Genomic DNA, 21,015 nt, shown 5'->3' on the forward strand with positions numbered 1-21,015 from the left:
ATTGTGCAGAGAGATTATCTATTCGGTGGATAAGTTATCTACGTCGTGGGCATCAATCGATTACCTCGTTGCCGATTACAAGCTTGTTCTGGTCAATTTCTATCACTGTTTGGTGACCTTCTACGATGATTATCCGGCTTCCAAGATTGGTGCACGAATATCAATGTCGCGTATTAAGTTTTCACCATGTCAACCATGCAATTTTAGCAATTAAATCATGTTAACAGAATTGTATGAAAGAGAATTTGATTGCAAAAGTCAAGAAGATGTAGGACTTCACCACATAATTAGCACCATTGCCCCTTAAATTGGCATTATCATTGGAAGGAAAATTACAAAAAAGGTTTTCATCTTATTACATTTGTGTCCATTCAGTCCTAAACTTTTTAATTGTGCCAATTGAGTTTTAAATCTTTTCACGTTTTGCTGATTGAGTCCATTTGGCCAATTTAGGCCAAAAATTGTTGACGTGAACGTCGGCAGTCCTACGAGATAATTTTTACAATTTAAAAAAACATTCGATTTTATTTATTTATTTATTTTTATTTTATTTTTCCTTCTTCCTCCGAGAGTTGAGAAATGTATAAATAGTGAATCCACTTAACTACTCAAATGATTAAATAGAAGGAATAATTGTAAATTGAGAGTTTTATCCTTAAAATTTAGGGTTAATACCACGAAAAATCCCAAACTGGTACACCTGTGATAAATTTACCTCAAATTATTTTTTTGATCACAAAAAACCCTAAAACGGTACATATATGACAATTTTACCCCGAACTATTTTTTTTATCATTAAAAACCCCATACCAGTACACTTGTGATAATTTTATTTCGAACTAATTTTTTGACCACAAAAAATCCCAAATTGATACACCTGTGACAAATTTACCCTCCATTAGTTTCCGTTAAATTTTACCGTCAAATTGCTAAATTTGATGACACGTGGTAGTTGACAGGTGTACTGGTTTGGGATTTTACCCTTCTGTTTGTCACAAGTTTACCAATTTGTGACTTTTTTGTGATATTAATCCAATTTAACGGACACTAATGGAGGACAAATTTGTCATGAATGTATCAGTTTGGGGTTTTTAGTGGTCAAAAAATTAGTTTGGGGTAATACTGTCACAGGTGTACTAATTTGAGATTTTTTATGGTCAAAAAATTAGTTCGGGGTAAAATTATTACAAGTGTACCGGTGTGGGGTTTTTTGTGATAAAAAAAATAGATCAGGGTAAATTTATCACAGGTGTACCAGTTTAGGATTTTTGGTGGTTAAAATTAGTTCGGGGTAAAATTGTCATAGATATACAAGTTTGGGGTTTGTCATGATATTAACCCTAAATTTATTATTGGTATGATTATAGTCACTAAATCTCTTTTTTATGTCTTTATTCTTTCACGTGATCCCAATTTCAAGGATTTTTTACTAAATTTTTGGATTATTCATGCCAGCTATACGATAGGATGAAATTTAGTTATGTGCAAGAAATGCTACCTAAATTTGTTGATTATAGTTTTCTAGCACTTATGTGCTTGTAATTTGATTTAAAATCTTGGTTAGTGTCCTAATTTTTCAAGGATATTGTTGGGCTGCTTTTGAAATGTTTTGCATTTGCTAAGAATTATCTCTAAACTAGGCTAGTCAAGAGCAAGAGCAAGAAATAGGGAGAATCACAAAAAAGGTTCTAAGTCTATTGCAATTGTGCTAATTCGATCATAAATCCTTTGTTTGCCAATTGAGTTTTAGACCTTTTGCATTTGTGTCAATTTAATCCATTTGATCAATTTTGGCCACCCGGTACTGATGTGGACGCCGACCATTTTACATGGTGCAATCGGCTCTGACGTAGATATTTGTAATAATATTTTAATTTTTTTTCAAATTTTTGTATTTATTTGTTATTTTATTTTTCCTTTTTTTCCTTTTCTTTTCTTTCTCTTGTTTTTTGGTCCTTCTTCCCTTCCTTCTTCCTCCAGAGGTGAGGACCGGCAAGGTCGACTTGGCCGTCGTTGGGTGCCTCGCCCAAAGACGGCGGGGGCCGATGAGGTCAGACCTTGCCTCTGGCCGGTCCTCGAGGTCCGGCAACCAGCTAGATGAAGAAGGAAAGGAAAAAGAAAGAAAGAAAAGGAAAATAAAAACAAATAAAAAAGAAAAAAACTCAAAATATATTAAAATATTATTTAAAAAATGTCAATGCCAACCTAGTCACAGCATATAAGATGGCTAGAATCCATGTTAGCACTAGCCGGCCAGCGTTAGCGCTAACACAAGTGCAAAAGGTTTGAACTCAATTGGCCCAAAGAAAATATTTAGGGCTGAATTGACACAATTATAATAATTTTATAACTTTTTAGTAATTTATCCAAAAGAAGTGTGACCCATGTATGAAGCAAACAAGGTTCATTGACCAAAAAATTAACGAGTGAAATTTAGTAATTTAACTTTAAATGCTTTAACCACTGGGGTTTGCCCAGTGGTCACCCTTCTTACTTGGGAAGGGGGAGGTGAGAGTTCGATTAGGAGTGTGGACATTTAGTTTCAGATATGAGTTTCGACTCCCACGCTCTGCAAAGAGGCAGGGCAAAAGTCTGAGAGTGAGTTGAGAGTTAGAGTATAACAGACAAAAAAAAACTTTAATTGCTTTACAATCAATGGCTAAATTGCCCAAAATAATCAGATTTTAGAATTGGGAGCATAATTTTTGTCACGGCCCGAATCCTACGGCGCACGAGCATCCCAACCGAGGTCGAATTTATGTGACGTCCCAGGACACGTCGCCGACCCAACACCCAACACGGAGATCAAGACACATGCGGAAGCAATATAAACACCCGTACAATTTAAAACACCATGACCAATGATAGCACAAGCAACAACAACATTATGAATATACACTTGCATTCACATCGGGGAAACATATACAATATCCATTTACAGTATAAGCACAAAAAAAAAATCAAAAGCGGGTCAACGGCCACTACTGACAAAAAGGGGGGTAAGTGGCCCGAGCGGTTAGACTACTACCTAAGGTGGGGCTCCGATCAAAAAGGTACTGGCCCGACCTAACTGAGACTAAAGCTAACCATACGGAACCCAGTCCGGGTCAGATCCCGAGGACTCAGAGGAACTGTCAGATAGCTCAACCTCGGAGTCTAGGGAATCCAGCTCGAACTCGGCCTCTGCCGGCTCCTCCTCAGAATCCATCTCCTTAGGCTCGCCCTCTTGCTCGGGGTCCTGCTCCATAGGCTCTGACTCCTCATCCGACTCCATCGGCTCTGGGTCAGAGTCCCAATCCACTGGCTTCTCGTCCATCGGGTCTGGCTCGTCAACCTCCCAGACAACAGGCCGGCGGCCAGAACTAGAACTCCCCTCAGACGTGTACTTGGGGTTCGTCAGGTCTCCGTTCTCACACTGGGGATCTACCTCACCTAGCCCGTTGAACGGGACGTCAAAAGTCCTGAGAGGTCCAAAAGTCCCAAAGTAGTCTCTAAAGCACCAAGCTATGTACTCGTGGGCCTGGAAATGCTGCTCGCCCACATCAACCCATACGGTAGTAAATTGTCTAATATACGTATCCCTGTTCCCTACGGGGTACTCAGTCACGTCCCGGTCTATCCGGGACAGAATCCCAAAACGTATTGGTACCTCAGACATCTTCAGGGCCGGGGATCTGAAAAGTTTGGGTTTTAACAACAATGAGAACGAATCTCAGCAAGTAAAACCCCCTAAACCTAAACTAGGCTAACATGCACCTCCTGACAGGCAAACATTTCACATACAACCAGTAATGATCGACAATCAATTGACCCAGGCCCTCGGGCCCAGATCGAGAATACAATGACCCTGCAGGTTAGACAGTTCGTAGTAATACTCATGGCATATACGCGAACACACTTAGTCACACGTACCCCATACGGATGCTCATGCTCATTAATGCCTGCTTCACACACGAGTCACCGATACACACATGCTCGCATAACTGCCAATGCACTCTTGCACACATATGCCACCAATACGTTCATGCTCATGATCTGGCTCGATAATGCACACTGGCACACTCCTCAATTGCTCATTAAAAGTTCGACCCGCGTAAAACCCATCAGGTCTATATCAATTCCAACACTCCCTTGCCCGCGTAAAACGCATCAGGCCCAGTGTCTCTAGCCCGCGTAAAACGCATCAGGCGCAACACCGATCTCCATATACGGACCGAACCCGCGTAAAACGCATCAGGTTGGCCGTCTTCCGGCAATCCAGGCATCGTCCCGCGTAAAACGCATCAAGACGGGTTCATACCCCGCGTAACACGCATCAGGGCTTTATGTGATCACACATGCACACACCAATTTTTATTTGAACCCCGCGTAAAACGCATCAGGGCAATTAGGTGATCACATGCTCATGCTTAGCACGCATACTTGCACAATTCTCGTATCACGCCAATGCACAACATGCGAAATGCGTAGCCATGCAATCCCGGCACTCGAGCAATAACACGATGTACAATGAGCACTCAATTTCACATATGCACATCAACAACTTATGCCAAACTCCACGTGCATTCCAATATGTTCAATTCACCTCAAGACGTGCTCAATTACACTTAGCATGCCCAAATAATTACTCGGTTCAAATCAGCCACAACATGCCCAATTAACGCATTAACGTGTCCAGTTTAAACGATTCAATGCAATTAGGCTCCGGCATACAATTGGCACATAATTCATGCAATTAGCACAACGCAAACTTGCGCACTCGATGCCCACTTGCCACTTCATACTTGGCCACTATAAGCACGCGACATGGCATCATGAAATTGATAACAACCGAGCACAATTCAACCACCAATGAGCACAAATCAGCCACTACATCAATCAAACATAGCATACTCGGGAATTCCGCAATTGAACCCTGAATAACCAAACTCGGGCTAATTAATTCCATCATGGGCAGCCACCTACCCGAGCATTCTAGGCCATCAATCCGCCTCCAAAGCAACATAATAATCCACCAAAATCATCACAACGCCAGCCGCTATGATTAGCCCACTAATTACCCCTAAAATTACACTAATTAACCACTAAGACACCCTAAACCTATCTAGAAATGCTTAATTATCCTAATTAGGCTTTAGGGGTAATTACTCACGATTTCCTATGCTCCAATTTAGTGGCTGAACCGGCCGGGAACGGGCGGACCGAGCGGGCTCGCGGCGGCGGACGGCGGCTTCTCTGGCGGGCGGCGGCGGTGGTCCTCACACGCGGCCGAGGGGGAGAAAGATGGAGAGAGAATGGCGAGAGGGTGAGGGAGTGATCGGTGAGGGTCGTGGCGCGGCGGCGTGGAACGGCGGCAGCTTGCGCGGACGGTGGCCGGCGGCGCTTGCGCGCGGCGGCGACCGGCTTGGCGTTCCGGCGAGCTGCGGCTCACGGCCGAGAGGAAGAGGGGGAGGTTCGGCGAGGGAGAGAGAGGAGAGGGGGAGGTGGCCGGACATGGTGAGGGAAAATGAGGGAGAGAGAGAGATTGAGGGGTGTATTATTGGACTAAGCTAGTGGGGTGGTTGGCCAACTTTCACTAAATGACCATCTTGCCCATCCATCAAGGGCTTGGATTAAGTCTATCTAAAATATCTAGGGGCAAATTAGTCCACCAATTCTAACAATAATAAGGGCTGAGCAAGACCATAATATCTTCCAATTAATCCCCAAAATTCGGAATACAAGCATAGGGCATAGGGGCAAGACGGTAATTTTCCGGTCCCGGGTCAAATTTCCAATTTTTGACTCTACCGATCCCAAATATAAGTGGCCACACTTATACGACATTGTCCTTGCAAAATAGTCGCGTACGTCCACGAAATTCGACACCGAAGTCCGGACTCAATTCCACGATCGATTTCGCTCAAATGCGATTTCAGCGTCTCTCACTGACGGGCGGCTGTTTAGGGGTTACGCATATCAACCTAGGGTTACTCGAGTCGTGACGGTCTCGATTTCCCAGAGAACACGAGGATTTATCACTAGTTCCGGGGGTCACGATCGTTCGGAATAAGTTCGTAATCGTTCGCCACGCGTACTCTCGGTCGTGCAGAATCACCCGCGATCCAATCGTACGTCGCTGGCCAAACCAAATCCGTCACCCTCTTTGGACCGGTCCACATTGGCACAAAATATTCCCTCGTCGTTTCTCGGAATCGGACTCAATTCACGTTCGAGTTCTTGGGTCCACGTACCGTCTTCCTAGTTAGCCATTCCCTATTGGTCACTATCCCGAGAATGATCAGTTCCGGGCGAAACTTACTAAAATGAAATGAGAAATACATATCCATTTTATTGATCACGAAAATGGATCGAATTCAGGACGTTACAATTTTGTTTGCAATAAAATAAGGGTTTGAAGTGGAGCCGTTATATCAAAAGATGGCTCGAAGTGTGCATTATCTCAAATAATGACCTAAAGTAGCTAAGTTAATCTCGAATAAACGGCCAAAGTGTTTGCTGGCCAGCTAGTTCCTATAGCTGGAGTAGGGCAATAATGTCAAAAATTTCTAACTATGTAAAAAATGGTTAAAATTGTTAAAACCAAAAATCCCCAAAATGAATTCTAGTCAGGGTTCTTCGTGAAATTTCTTCTTTTCCAGTGATCTCCATTCACGAGCAGCTAGAGATCTCGATTCTCCATCGATTCTCCATTTCGATTGTGATCCGGCCGAGGTCAGCCGTCCGAGTCTTGGTTTGTTCTTCAATTGAGATGTTTTATCGGACTTTCAGGGATTTGCGGCGATTTTCAAAAGAAGAACACATCTGCTTAGTCTTGGAAATCAAAAGTTACTTTGTTGGGCAATGAGCATTTGGTTTTAATTAAAGAAAATATGAACATTTTGCAACGAGGACTTCCCTGATGGCTTCAACAGAACGTGAGTCGAAACATAGAGATTGATCTTAGCTTATAGTGGATGAATCCAGTAAGTGCCTTTGGTTTGAGATCATTGAGCCCAGAAAAAAAAAATCTTGATCTATATTAAAATATGTCTTGAATTTGAGTCCGAAATAAAAATCTAAATATTTCAAATTGATATTTTACAAGTGTCCAAAATCGAGCAAAAGGAAATATTGAAAATTTACTTTTCTACTGTGCAAGCATTGGCAGCCAACAAAAGCAGAAAAAGAAGAAAAAGGAAGTTTGACTTGTTGATCGAATCCTTTTTTGGACGCTGAACGTGGATTACTTTTTACTTTACGTGGATGACTTCGTTGACAATATAGGTCAGGGGATGTTTTGAACAGAGAAGTCCTCTTGAAGCGTCGTTACCTCTCTCTCTCTCTCTCTCTCTCTCTCTGAATGCCGTGGGTCATCCATAGATGCTGGGTGCTTGGCAATGGATTCGTAATTTTATTCATGAAATTATACCCAAAATTCAAATATTTGTAGCGATTAAATCTTATGATAAGATTTGTGTATAATTCCTTCACAAGATTGAGAGATTATTTCGTAAGGAATTATGGGGCTAAATACTGCATGAGCTATTAGGTGTAATTGGAGCTTGAAAAACACTTAGGGTGTTTGAGTGACTCGAGTGTGGTTGTAATCTCCATTGTATCGCTTGATTTACAGTGGAATTTCGTGTTGCTCTTTTCGTGGACGTAGATTACTACGACCAAATCACGTAAATCTGGTGTCCGATTTATTTTCTTGTTCTATCAAATTTTATTGTTTGATCGCTTGACTTCCGCAACAATTGGTATCAGAGCTAGGCTTGGCTGAGTTGAAGCGAATCGATGGCGACAGAAGAAGAAAAAATAAGAATTGACAGATTTGATGGGAAGGACTTTAGTTTCTGGAAGATGCAGATTGAGGATCATCTATACTTGCCCCTATCTGGAGAGAAGCTAGAGGCGATGAAGCAAGATGACTGGGAATTGCTAAATAGACGAGCTTTGGGTGTTATTCGGCTGACGTTGGTACTTAACGTCACGTTTGACATCGTGAATGAGAAGACCACTGCGGGTTTGATGAAAGCCCTATCGGACATGTATGAGAAGCCCTCTGCGATCAACAAGGTCTATTTGATGCGACGTCTGTTTAACTTGAAGATGAGCGAATGTGTGTCAGTTGCTGATCATATTAATGAATTCAATGTGATCGTTAGTCAATTGAGTTCAGTTGAGATTGACTTTGAAGATGAGGTACGTGCTTTGATTCTATTATTCTCATTGCCTGATAGTTGAAATATCACTGTTACTGCTGTTAGTAATTCCTCTAGTCAACAAGTTTGACGTTTGATGCCGTTCAAGATTTAATTCTGAGTGAGGACATCCGTAGAAGAAAATCTGACGAACATGTATCTGCTGCTTCAGTAGGTGAAAATAGAGGAAGAACTGGTACACGTGTTAGCAGAAGTAATATAAACATGAATAAACAAAGTCAATCTAGGACTGGTGTTGTTGTCTGTTGGAGTTGTGGCAAGAGGGGGCATCTTCGAAGGGATTGCCTTAAGCTGAAGAACGAGAAGGGTAAGTAGAAGTAAATAGAGGACATGTATCTGCTGCTTCAGTAGATGAAAATAGAGGAAGAACTGGTACATGTGTTAGCAGAAATAATATAAACATGAATAGACGAAGTTAGTCTAGGACTGTTGTTGTTATCTGTTGGAGTTGTGGCAAGAGGGGGGCATCTTCGAAGGGATTGCCTTAAGCTGAAGAACGAGAAGGGTAAGGGAATTAGAGTTGAATATACGGATGATATTGCTGCTATAGCAAACAGTAATTCGAATAATGTTGATTATATCTTATCTATCACTGATGATTCATCGTTTGATAAATGGATTATGGATTCTGATTGTTCTTTTCACGCTATACCAAATAGGAACTGGTTTACAACTTATCAGTGCACGGATAGTAGTAAAGTGCAATTAGGGAACAATGCTGAATGCGATGTTATAGGTGTTGGTAATGTTAGAATTAGAATGTATGATGGTATCGTGTGGACATTGACTGGAGTGAGGCATGTTCTAGAGTTGAAGAAAAATCTGATTTCCTTGAGTGCCCTAGATTCAGCTGGGTGTCGGTATTCTTCAGAATGTGGAGTTTTGAAAGTTGTTCGAGGTGCCTTGGTGATAATTAAAGGAATCAAGTATAGTGGCCGGTATGAGCTTCAAGATGAGACAGTGACAGAATTCGCTGCGGAGACGTCGAATGCATCTGTTCGAGAGTCTGAATTATGGCATATGTGTCTGGGCCACATTAGCGAGAGAAGCCTGAAGGATCTAAGTGAAAGAAATTTGCTATGTGGTTATGTGGCTAACGAACTGAATGTATGCAGGTGCTGTGATTTAGATCAATGACAGAATGTGCACTTCAGTACGATTGTCAAAGAAACAACGGAAATTGCAAAATTGATTCACTTGAATATTCGCAGGTTGTCGCGATTTCCTTCGAGAAACAGTGTCAGATTTATGCTAACAGTTGTAGATGGCTACTCGAGGAAGACTTGGGTGTTTGTGCTTAGGCATAAATTTGATGTTGTTGTCAGGATCAAGCAGTTGGAGCTTTGATCGAAAAGGAGACTGGTAAAACGATCAAGCATGTGCAGACTAACAGTAGCATGGAGTTTTGCTCGAAGCTATTAAACGAATTTTGCATGAAAGAAGGCATAGTGAGACACTGCACTAATGCCATTGAACCACAACAGGTTGCAGAGTTGATGAGCAGAATATTACTAGAGACGGCCCATAAAATGCTCTCTAGTGCTGATATGGCTAGGAGATTCCCGAAGAATGCGTTTAGTACGGCGAGCTACCTGATAAATAGATCTCCATCGACTACGATTAGATGTCGAACTCCCGAAGAAGTGTGGTCAGCTCACGTTGCTGATTATTCTGTTCTTAGAATATTTGGTTGCCTGTGTTATATTTGAGTTAGTGATGGTAAGCTCGATGGAAGGGCAATGAAGTGTATGTTCCTAGGTTATGCACAAGGTGAGCGGGCCTATAAGTTATGGTGCCCGTAATTAAATTCACATGTTGTTAGCAGAGAAGTTACATTTAACGAGTCTCCAGTACTTTGGCTAGGAGTGTTAATAGCAGTATTTATACGGATTTGGACGGTGTTCAGCTTGAGGTGAAGTTGCAACTAGAAACTCCTGAGGTAGTGAGTACTAGCGAAGTAATTGATACATATGGTACTTATAGCGAGGTGGAGCCTATAGAGCCAATAGTTGCTGTAACTACTGATATTGACAAGGTGCGTATTCGATCTCATAACAGATATGGATGCAATGATAGTTTTGCTTTATCTGCGGTTGAGGAGGTTGTATCGGAAAATTCTTGCGGAGCAGTTAAAAGTGCATGTAGAGTTGGTGTTCTGACGAGGTCCACGGTTATAGCGAAGTTCAAGCACAGCTTAGATTTGGAAAACGTCTGTGGCGGTTGAGCCCATTGGGGCTGTGGGAGAATAGTAACGAAGTTCCAACGAAACGATTGTGACTTTACTCAAACGTCAAGCTAAGGTGAAAATTATTAAAATATATTTCGAGTTTGAGCCCAAAATAAAAATTTGAATATTCTGAATTGGTATTTTGCAGACGTCCAAAATCGAGCAAAAGGAAATATCGGAAATTTACTTTCCTTACGTGCAAGAGTTGGCAGCCAAAAAATAAAAAATAAACGCAAAAAAAGAAAAAGGAAGTTTGACTTGTTGACCGAATCCTTTTTGGATGCTGAACGTGGATTACTTTTTACTTTGCGTGGATGACTTCGTTGACAATATTGGTCAGGGGATGCTTTGAACAGAGAAGTCCTCTTGAAGCGCCGTTACCCCTCTCTCTCTCTCTCTCTCTCTCTCTCTCTCTCTCTCTCTCTCTCTCTCTCTCTCTCCCGTGGGTCGTCTATAGGTGCTGGGTGCTTGGCAATGTATTCGTAATTTTGTTCGTGGAATTATACCAAGAATTCAAATATTTATAGTGATTAAATCTTATGGTATGATTTGTGTATTCATTTGCGAGAATGAAAGATTATTTTGTGAGGTATTGTGGGGCTAAACACTGTATAAGCTATTGGTTGTAATTGGAGCTTGTGAAACACTTAGAGTATTTAAGTGACTTAAGTGTGGTTATAATCTTCGTTGTATTGCTTGATCTATAGTGGAATTCCGCGCTGCTCTCCCCGTAGACGTAAGTTACTACGACCGAACCACATAAATTTGGTGTCCGATTTTATTTTCTTGTTCTGTCAAATTTTATTATTCGATCGTTTGACTTTCGCAACAATCTACCTTCTTGAGTTATCGATTCTATGATTGATCCATAAGGCGTCCTGATATGAGAGCACGGATAATTCCAGCTTCCAGGACTTGGGGAATTGAACTCAGTCAGATCTTTGAAATGCCCAGTGATGGCTTCTCAAAATAATGCCCCAAAGGACGAGAATCTGAGGGGAAACATCAAGTGGCCAATGCGGTTGGCTTGCGAAACGGTAACTGAGCGACGTAGCCTATATGATTGGTGTTGTAGCATCAAGCCGCCTATATGGTTGGCTTGGAAAATAGTTACTGGATGCTGCCCGTGCAGCTGGTATCGAAAGAAAATCACCTCTGTAAAAAAAAACCTTGACTAGGCGCACAGTTATTGCAATTAGCGTCGAAACACGACTATTATGGAATAGACTCGATTAAGTACACATATTTCAAACACTCGTATGGATCCAGTCAATTTTCAGCTCCAGTTCTTCGTGCACGCCATGATACTATGTGAGATTTTGTAGAACCACTGCTAACTATTCTAAAAACTTAAGTTATCAGATGAATGTGCAGTTTAATATTTAATTATTCTATCATAATCCAAGGGAAGATGGACAAGATCAAACCGGAGAATCCAAACCTCCAATTGCACGTGCTAGAGATCAAAGCAATGGGCGGAACTTGGGAAAGAAGGAGAAACCCTAATTAGAATTCAATTCGGGGGGTTTTGGTTTACACGGACCTTGCGGCCATTGGCATATAGTTCTAACTCCGCCGTTGTGATGGCATTATTTATAGTCAATCGCTTCAAAATCCAAACGCTTAAAAAAAACAAAAAAAAAAAAACCAGACTATTACACCACCACAAGGTCCGTGACCATAGCCTATGGGTTGGTGGGAAGGGTCTCTCAAGGGTTTGGACCCGGGTTGGTTTACGGTTAAGGTCACCATGCCTGTTTCTCGATTTTCAATGTCATTGACGCAGACATCCATGTCGCGTCTCATAAAAAAAAACTCGACGGTCCATGTCATCAATTTCACGGGTCACGTCAATAAAATTCCCAAGCGGGGAAAAGAGAAAGGAAAACACGGCGAAAAAATGTTAAACGCGGAACGGTTTTTGAATTTCCTTAGGGAAAAGTATGGAGCAGATCACGTGCGATGCCTTGACACGAGCACTCGAGAAAAATTTTCAAAGCAGAAGAACCTTTCAAAACCGCGTCAGAGGAATCAAACAAAGCGGGCACGAGTCCGACTCAAAACTTTCGAAATTTGTCTCCTCTCCTCAACCACCACCAGCGCCGCCGCCGCCGCCGCAGCAATGGGCTCCTCTGAGGCGGCGCTCCTCCTCCTCCTCCTCCTCCTCCTCTGCTCCCTGCTCCCTCCCTCCACCCCGTTGGGCTTCAACTGCTCCAACTCCTCCTCCTCCGCCGCCGCCGCCACGTGCCTGTCCATCGCCGGCTACGTGTCCCCGAACGCCACCACCCTCGCCGCCGTCCAAGCCCTCTTCGGCGTCAAGCACCTCCGCTCCATCCTCGGCGCCAACAACCTCCCCCTCTCCACGCCCCCCAACGCCACCGTCGGCGCGCAGCAGACCGTCGCCGTCCCCTTCAACTGCTCCTGCTCCAACGGCACCGGCGTCTCCAACCGGCGCCCCGTGTACACTGTCCGGAGCGGCGACGGGCTGGACCACATTGCCCGCGAGGTTTTCTCCAACCTGCTCGTCTATCAGGACATCCAGCAAGCGAACGGGCTCCCCAATGCGAGCTTCATCGTGGTGGGGCAGAAGCTGTGGGTCCCCTTGCCCTGCAGCTGCGACGACGTGGACGGCCAGGAGGTGGTCCACTACGCGCACGTCGTGGCCGCCGGGAGCTCCGTGGCGGCGATCGCGACGGAGTTCAACGTGTCTCAGAGCACGCTGATAGCCATCAACGGGATCGCGGACGTTCAGAGCCTTCAGGCCGGGCAGGTTCTTGATGTTCCTCTCGAAGGTTCCTGCCTTTTTTTTTTACATTTACTTAGTCATTTATTCATTTATTATTGCCATATGGTTTTGAAACCTTCCTTGTGAGTCTCAAGAGTGAAGACTTGAAAGGGACTTTTCTTGAATTGGCCTTTTTGTTTTTGTTGCTGGATTTTAGCTGTTGTCATGATGTGGTGAAGGAGAGAGAGTGTGGTGTGGGTAGGACCCACTTTGCATTATCATAGAAAGAAAGTAGTGGGATTGTTCCTCTTGATGTTCCTCTCAAAAGGGGTGGACTGCACCGGATTGAGTGGTTCAGATCGTATTTGGTTGGAGAGCTCTTCCTTATGCAATGCACTGTTTAAGGGGATATTCCTCAGAATCTTAGATGGGTAATTGTGGTGAGACATGAACTGCCTTTTCAGATTGAGGGGGTTAAAGATTGGGGATGAAATGTTTGTAAATGAGACATGCATCAACAGTGGTGATACTTTGAGATACGCGAGTGTCGTACAGGGTAGAAGAAAATTGGATAGGACTTGGTGCGTGAGGTTTTCTGCTTGTGCTTTTGATTTCCATGCATTGATCTTGCTTGGAGGATCTGCCAGTGAGTTTGGCTGCTAATCAGGGTGGAGATTCGATGTATCTTTGAGTTTTTGGATTGATTCGCTTCATAATTGGGTCTGACTGATTAGATTTATTGATAGAATTATAGGGTAGACCTACGACTTGGTAGACAACAATGGTGGGGCCTTGCGGTGCCTCCCACCATGTGATCTGCGTGAATGATGCTGGCTACTAGTGAGCTGCAAACGATTCAGCTGTTGTGTGGTCCCTAGTCAAAATCTGATCTAACCACATGTAGGAACTGTCCAGAAATAAAATAGAACTATATGATATCCTATATAATCTTGAAGTGGTTGTAACTTGTATCTCCTTGATTTAATAGTTTTCTTTGGTCATTGTCTCTTTGATGTCATCGAAATTAAGGATGTGATATCTGGTTCATATCTTTTTGTTTTTATCTTAAGAAGGTTATAACGACATCACATCTTGTTGAAGGCACTTTTTTATCTGGGTTTTCCTTCTAGTAAGTCATTGTCCAGAGATATTTTCCTATAGGGCAGTTGAGTCCTTACATAGCTTCTCCTTTAGGAAGAGATTTTCAAGAGCTTGTCTGAAATTTGGCTATTGCTTCTAATTATGGAAGTTTAGTGGAGGAAAACAGAGAGAGGAGAGAGGGAGTTGGGACAGTCTAAAGAGGCCCCATTTTTTACTTGACCCAGTTCTACTAAGTCTTTAACATCGAAGATCTAGTTTAACTCAAAATCCAAGTGGTGATGCATGAATGTGCAAAAGTGGTTCTCCACATGACGCAGTTCTCTGCCAAGAACAGTTCTGTTGGCTTGTTTCCGTTCAAGAGTTCAGCTCTATGATTCTCTCTTGAAAAGGTTGATGGCTTAACAATGGCAGCAATTGGCTTTAACTTTCTTTGACGATTGATAATCAATGCAGACAGTATGACAATCTAATCTCCCCCTTATTTGCCACATTATGCTTGTTGGTCAGACTCTGTACAAAGATTCTTGTTCTACATAACATTAGCATAGTTCTATGAATTGGCAATTCTGATCGATACTTTTAAGCTTAATGACCTACCACCATTTTGATTTAAGATTTAACTGCCAGATGCCATTTTGATAGTTCATGACCCACCGACATTACGATTTAAGATTCAGTTGCCAGATGTCCTATAGATAGTTTGTGATGCTTCCCGCCTGTGCTTTTTCCATTGTTTCAACATAGTAAGCTTGATTTTTTTCGGTAATCTTGTACTCCAATCTTTAACAGAAATACTGATGAATTCTCTGATTATGTATGCAGCTTGTGCATCTGCAATAAGGAATGATTCGCTGGACTCCTATTTACGCGTTGCTAATGGAAATTATGTCTTCACCGCTAACAATTGTGTGATGTGCACCTGTGATGCAGCAAATAACTGGACGTCAGTATTATTGTTCTAGAATATCTTTAGATCCACGTCATTCTTGTGGACAACCTTCCCGTAATTCTTCTCTTTCCAATCAATCTCTCAGAATTTATGATTCATTTCCCTATACATGAACAGATTACATTGCCAGCCATCCCAGCTTAAGCCGTCTAATTGGTCGCTCTGCCCCTCAATGCAATGTGAGGGTTCAAATTTATACCTGGGCAACTCAACTTCGACATCCTGTAACCGCACAACCTGTGCCTATGCTGGTTATACTAACCAGACTATTTTGACAGCACTTGTCACCGATACCACTTGTCCAGGTACATACTCGAAATTCATGAAGATTATGAAAATGAACTTGATGAAGAGATCGCTTCACCTATCCCATAGTTTGCATTTCTTTCGAATAGCCTACTAAAAGCTATATAACATTTTAATATACCTGTTATTCTTAATTTGATTCTTGATTTTTACTTCAAGGTTTTACTATAAAAGATGGAAAAAATTGAAATATTTCGACAAAAGTACTGAACTGTACTTTTTCCCAAGTTGATGCAAAAGCCTCTGTCTGGAGCTTTGTTTGCATTGTTTTTGGGTATACACTATGGCCATAAGTTTTTTCTCTTGCGATGCACTGCATCTCTTTAGATTTGCCAAAATATAACATAAGATTTCACCCGTGAGCTAAAAATGATGGAACTTGCTGCTGGAATCAATTGTTTTGTGGAATTGTTGGCTATCCCTATGCCTGACTGGTATCAATAAGGTCGAGTTGTTTACTTTTTGTACTTCTTCCTCTGTAAATTACTGGAACGTCTGTCATTGTGACGTGTAGTCCGCTACCTACAGTTTCCTAATATTTTGGGGCTTGTTTTGTTAACAGTTTCAAATAGCTTCGCCATGAAGGACAGTTTTCGGGCATTTAGCTGGAACTTCTTCCTGATTTTGATCTTGCCCCTGCTCTCTTTCCATCATATTCAGTGAGGACATTTATATCAGAGACTGTTGCCCTCGATGCTTACTTGTATGCCTATTGCCTTCGATGCACGCCGGTATGTCTGTAAGTGTTGCACATGTCACAGAAATGTCAGGTGCCTGTTTTATCTTTGGGCGCTTCTGTTCCATAAAATTGTACCTTCCCACGTTCTGATGGAAAAATTCGATTCTTCTTTTTTTGGGTTCCATTCTTAGATGGCTAGGAGTTTTATTGTTTGCTAAGTTAGATGGCTTGGAGTTGTGCAATGTTGAAACTCTATTATGCCTTTGAGAATTCGATGTCGTTGTCGCCAATGTGTCCAGACTCGCGATTTTTTTCTTTAATCATTTTCTGCAATAGCAACATATGCAATTTTCCTCTTCAATTTCTTTCTTTGGCTCATATGCGAAGTGCTCGATGATTTCAATTTCTCCTCTCCATCATATGTCTACACCTTTAATTCATTTCAGTCATGGAAGGATCATACGACTTAAAGCGATGAAAAACTTTGATTGAATCGTATCTCATTGCAGGAGTCGCTTTGAGGTTGTAGATCAATGGCCGTATCCACAAATTTAGGGCAAACTAGAATTCTTGTGCTCCAAAAAAAGTTCATCATACAATCATAGATTATTTAGTGCAAATTATGACTTCACATCAGTAAGAGAAGGGGAAGAAAAATTGCTGAACCTGGAATACAAAGGGGAAATATGACGATGCACACATTTTATCTTCATGGAGAGACATAATCTGTTGGGCCATAAGGCTCAAACAGCTCAGCAAAGAATCCCTTCTTTCTCTTAGGATTCCATCCCATATCCTTGCACAGTTGATCATTGTACCAAATGTGCAGTGCAGCAATGCATGATCTTCTGCAGTATTGACCTGAAGATCGCTTTATGTATTTGTGCCACTCTTCTATATCCTCCTCCATCTTCTTAATGGAAGGTAGCTTGAACGTACCGGCGAGGAGCTCAGCTAGCCACCGGCACCGTATCTCCGACGTGTACAGGTTTGCTATGCTTTCCGAGAACCCGATCACTGCTACTTGGGGAATCCGAGGATGAATGCATTCCCTGATTGAATGGGATCACATAATTGAGTCCGAGCCAATAACTATAGAGAAATAACACAGGCTACTCATCTTTTTGCTGAATTTTCCACAGCAAAATCTGCGCAGTTTCATGCTTTAAAGTTTCCGACTACAATTTTTTATTGTAAAGGCAACTTGTAGGAAAATGCACTCGACAACTTTTAAGTTCTGTGTCTTTCGGGAAACAAAAAACAATCGATCAAGAAGAATTCGCGAGTTTCCCAGTAAAACAAGAAGGAAAATGATATTTTGCGAGGGAGGTCTCGGAATGTCTATTTATTCTGCCAAAGAAAGACCAGAAGTATTGAGAATATATATTAGGACAAATCAGAACCAAAGACATTCCCAGAAAAAAAGTGTTGAGATGAATAATGAGAAACCAAAGACATTCCTAGAAAAAAAGGACAAATAAGTAGACAAATTTTCACTTCAAATGAAGACCAAAATCATTCCCAAAACCAAATGCACCTAAATCTCTATAAGAACCCAGGACACAAGAACCAGATTAGCTTTTAGCAGGAGGGGAGTTCTTGGCAATACCTGTATAGTGGAACTATTGAAGTGGGAGGTCCAGATAAGCTGTCCCGAAACAGTTCCGACTCAAACACTTCTATGAACTTCTTTTCGCCCCTAAACCCAGTCGCGAGGATGACCAAGTCTGAATCCAGAGGCTCAACCTCTCCATCTATCGAAATCCCGTTCTTGCAGAATTTGAATCCTGGGGCCTTCTTCAAGATTATGCTTCCCTCTTCCACTCTGTCATAGAAGTTTTTGGGTACTGTCGAGATCAAGCAGGAGCTGATTTCTTGAAGGAAACTGTGTTTCGGCACCATCCCGAACTTCTTCAACGGAAGCTTTCGCTTTATGTCGCTTTCGACGAACTTGGAAACCGCCCATCTCTGTTATTGAAGTGGACAATATTACGTGAACAGCATGTAACAGCTAATGGATTTAATCATATGACGCACTAAATCGGAATAATTCCGAATCCAACTTTATTACTCCATGTGAATAATTTTGAATCCAAGTTTCTGTGACCAAAATTACTGGCTGGGAAACAAATTCCCCTTGCAGCTCTAAATAAGAAGGCACCTATATTGCTGTAAGTGGACAAACCACATTCGTTTGGAATAAGACAATTCAATGTGATGAGAAGTTGGAAGAGATTTATTTATCTCGCTGTGTACCAGGGGTGATAAAACTGTGGCCAAGAGGCTCAGCAACAAGCCCTCTCCGGGCTTATGCACAAGGAGCTCCGAGAAGCGGGTGAGGTAGAGAAGTGCGAGAGGCACGCCCCACGGTTGATAATCCGGCACGTTCCAGTGTTCCGTTTTGTACAACACTGTACAAGGTCGCTCCACTCCTGCAGGAAAAAAATTTCAACACAAACGAAGTCACCACGAATCCGCACTTGTCAAAATGCTGGAGCCGGAGGAGTGGCTTGCACAAGGTGAAGAAAATGTAACGCCGCCCCGACTAGGCTCCAGTTTACCAGAAGGGATGTCGGGATTCAGGTGTTCCGCACTTACCATTAACGGTTGAGCACTCCATGGCAATGTCCAATGCGAATTTCTGCAGCCCGACGACCACCACTCTCTTGCCTCTGACGAACTCCTTCGCAGCTTGGTAGTCCATAGCTGCGTAGTCCATGGAGTGGATCACCTTGCCATGGAACGCCTCGGGGCCTCTGTTTGGTGGAAACTCCGGTACGTTCGGGATGTCACTGAATCGCCCGACGCAAAGGATCACAAAGTCCACTTCATATGTCTGTCATTGTCATTTGATGGTCAAGTGTAAAAACTAGGAAATCGCTACCAAGCAATCATTAACCCAAAATGGAAATGAAAATTGCATCGGATTGCCGGTCTGAATTGGTATTGGCACGAGACAGTAACATGAAACTGCACTAAGAAGAGTAGCTGCCAATTATGCAACAACAGAAGGCATACTATACCACAGTTTGAAGGCCCAGACAATCCTGCACTCTGATCTTCCACTTCCCGCCTGAGCAGAACGGCCCGCCGTCGCCACCCCACAGGCTCCAGGACGGCATCGCCTCGCCAGGCGGCCCATCATACCCGATGCTAAGGACCCTGGTGCCGAACTTGATGTGCTTAAGCAGGTCGAAGTGCCGGGCATACGACTCGACATACTCGAGAACTTGATGTGCATCGGGGAAATCCTCGGTGACCGAGTCCGGCCACGGGAAGTCCGAGAACTGGTAGGCTGGTTTGGGTGTCTGGAGCCTTGTGGTCTCCACAGTCTTCGTCCAGACCCCTCCGATGCCAGTTTGGGACTCAAAGACAATGGGCTGGTGACCCTTTGAGAGGGTGTATTTGCAGGCTAGGAGGCCACTGATCCCAGCACCAACTATGGCTATCTTTTTCGTCTCCATCCTACTTGCTCATATGGCTTTTCATGATGTGGAGAGAACTTGCGTATATATATAGTCAGAGGTCTAATGATGTTCGGCGAGATGCCACCGAAGAGGGGTTGATCCGAAACCAAGCCACTCGTCTGCCAGTTCGTTTCTCAGGAAACAGTTCTTCAGGGAAAAGTGACTTGACGTGTTTCGCTTGGCTTACCAATGCTCGGTCCAACATTAGGACAACATATGGAACATTATGTGCCTAAATTTCAACACGTATCGCAGCTATCGTATTTGAACCAACCTCTCAACTAATATCACTTTGTACCTTTAGAAAAATCATATTGAATCTGTCGAGTGCACAGCAAACTGTCTAATGATCCACAATAGTTTTATTTAAAATATTTTAATAAAAATGGCGTGTTTGTTTCGGGAAACTTCATTTAAAGGAAAATATCTTCCGAGAAATCATTTTCCAGAAAAAATATTTTTTTTCTTTTCAAATTCATTTTCTTAATTTTAAGCATGCATATTTTCTTTGACCATAAATAGTTTTCCATCGAAGGATCATTTTACACATGAATTTCCTAACTTTAAACTTGCATATTTTCTTTAACAGTAAATGATTTTCCGTTGCCTGATCATTTGCAGCAAACCAAACCTGTGAAGGTTTCGAAAAATAATTTACTGAAAAATTCTTTCATTCAAGCAAACACACCTGGGTTATAATTCCAAATGCGAACTTAATCATTATAGAACACTTTTGGCTTGAATGAGCATGCACCAATATCATGGATGAGTACTTCTAGGTTATACGTCTCATGTCAATTTGGTAAGACCTATGTTTGCTTTGCTTTCATGATTTACTCCGATAATACTGTGTATGGAGTATATCCTTTGCCGGGAGAATAAATTTGACTCCATAAAGTGAAACCTTGAGCTCAAGACTCTTGTCAAAAAGCCCAATGAAAAAACTTAAACTGTTACAAAGAGAAAGACGATATATTTATAAAGCGCAATCGAACTCAATAATCAAGTAATATAGGATCGTACTTTAACACCTCATTTTAAGTGCAAATCGGATTGAAATTGTACATAAGAAGGCACGTGGTATAGAAGAACAGGGAGCCACATGTGCACGAAAACCCGGGGTATGAAGGATGCGGAAGCCCGGTTCTAATACCATGTTAGAAATTCCTTGCGAGAGATCATATGAATACAAGAGACAGAGAAATCTCGTAGTTCTTTAACCAATCTCATCTTCCTTAGAAATATGTCGCTGTCTTGCATATCTTTCGTCTTTGGATCTGAGTATGTTCTTAAATTGCTTCGTCTGAACTCTAAGACGATAAATTCAAGAGTATTCCTTGGGGAGAGGGAAGAA

General features: G+C 42.3%; 2 protein-coding genes across 2 annotated transcripts; one reads left to right on the plus strand and one right to left on the minus strand.

Annotated features, from left to right (window-relative positions):
* Positions 1 to 12,376: 12,376 nt before the first annotated feature.
* Positions 12,377 to 16,555, plus strand: LOC115681538 (lysM domain-containing GPI-anchored protein 2). The gene is made up of 4 exons (XM_030605500.2): positions 12,377 to 13,226; positions 15,083 to 15,203; positions 15,327 to 15,514; positions 16,078 to 16,555. The coding sequence occupies exons 1-4, from the start codon at positions 12,557 to 12,559 to the stop codon at positions 16,176 to 16,178; spliced, it is 1,080 nt and encodes a 359-aa protein (XP_030461360.1). The 5' UTR covers positions 12,377 to 12,556; the 3' UTR covers positions 16,179 to 16,555.
* A 142-nt stretch (positions 16,556 to 16,697) lies between these two features.
* LOC115681537 (probable flavin-containing monooxygenase 1) lies at positions 16,698 to 19,795 on the minus strand. The gene is made up of 5 exons (XM_030605499.2): positions 19,218 to 19,795; positions 18,793 to 19,030; positions 18,451 to 18,626; positions 17,804 to 18,162; positions 16,698 to 17,246 (listed from the first exon to the last, which is right to left on the minus strand). The coding sequence occupies exons 1-5, from the start codon at positions 19,656 to 19,658 to the stop codon at positions 16,904 to 16,906; spliced, it is 1,557 nt and encodes a 518-aa protein (XP_030461359.1). The 5' UTR covers positions 19,659 to 19,795; the 3' UTR covers positions 16,698 to 16,903.
* Positions 19,796 to 21,015: the final 1,220 nt, after the last annotated feature.

The sequence above is a fragment of the Syzygium oleosum genome, unplaced genomic scaffold (genome assembly GCF_021117445.2).
Source record: "Syzygium oleosum isolate NSW1041296 unplaced genomic scaffold, Sole_v2.1 Sole_v2.02, whole genome shotgun sequence".
Lineage (NCBI taxonomy): Eukaryota > Viridiplantae > Streptophyta > Magnoliopsida > Myrtales > Myrtaceae > Syzygium > Syzygium oleosum.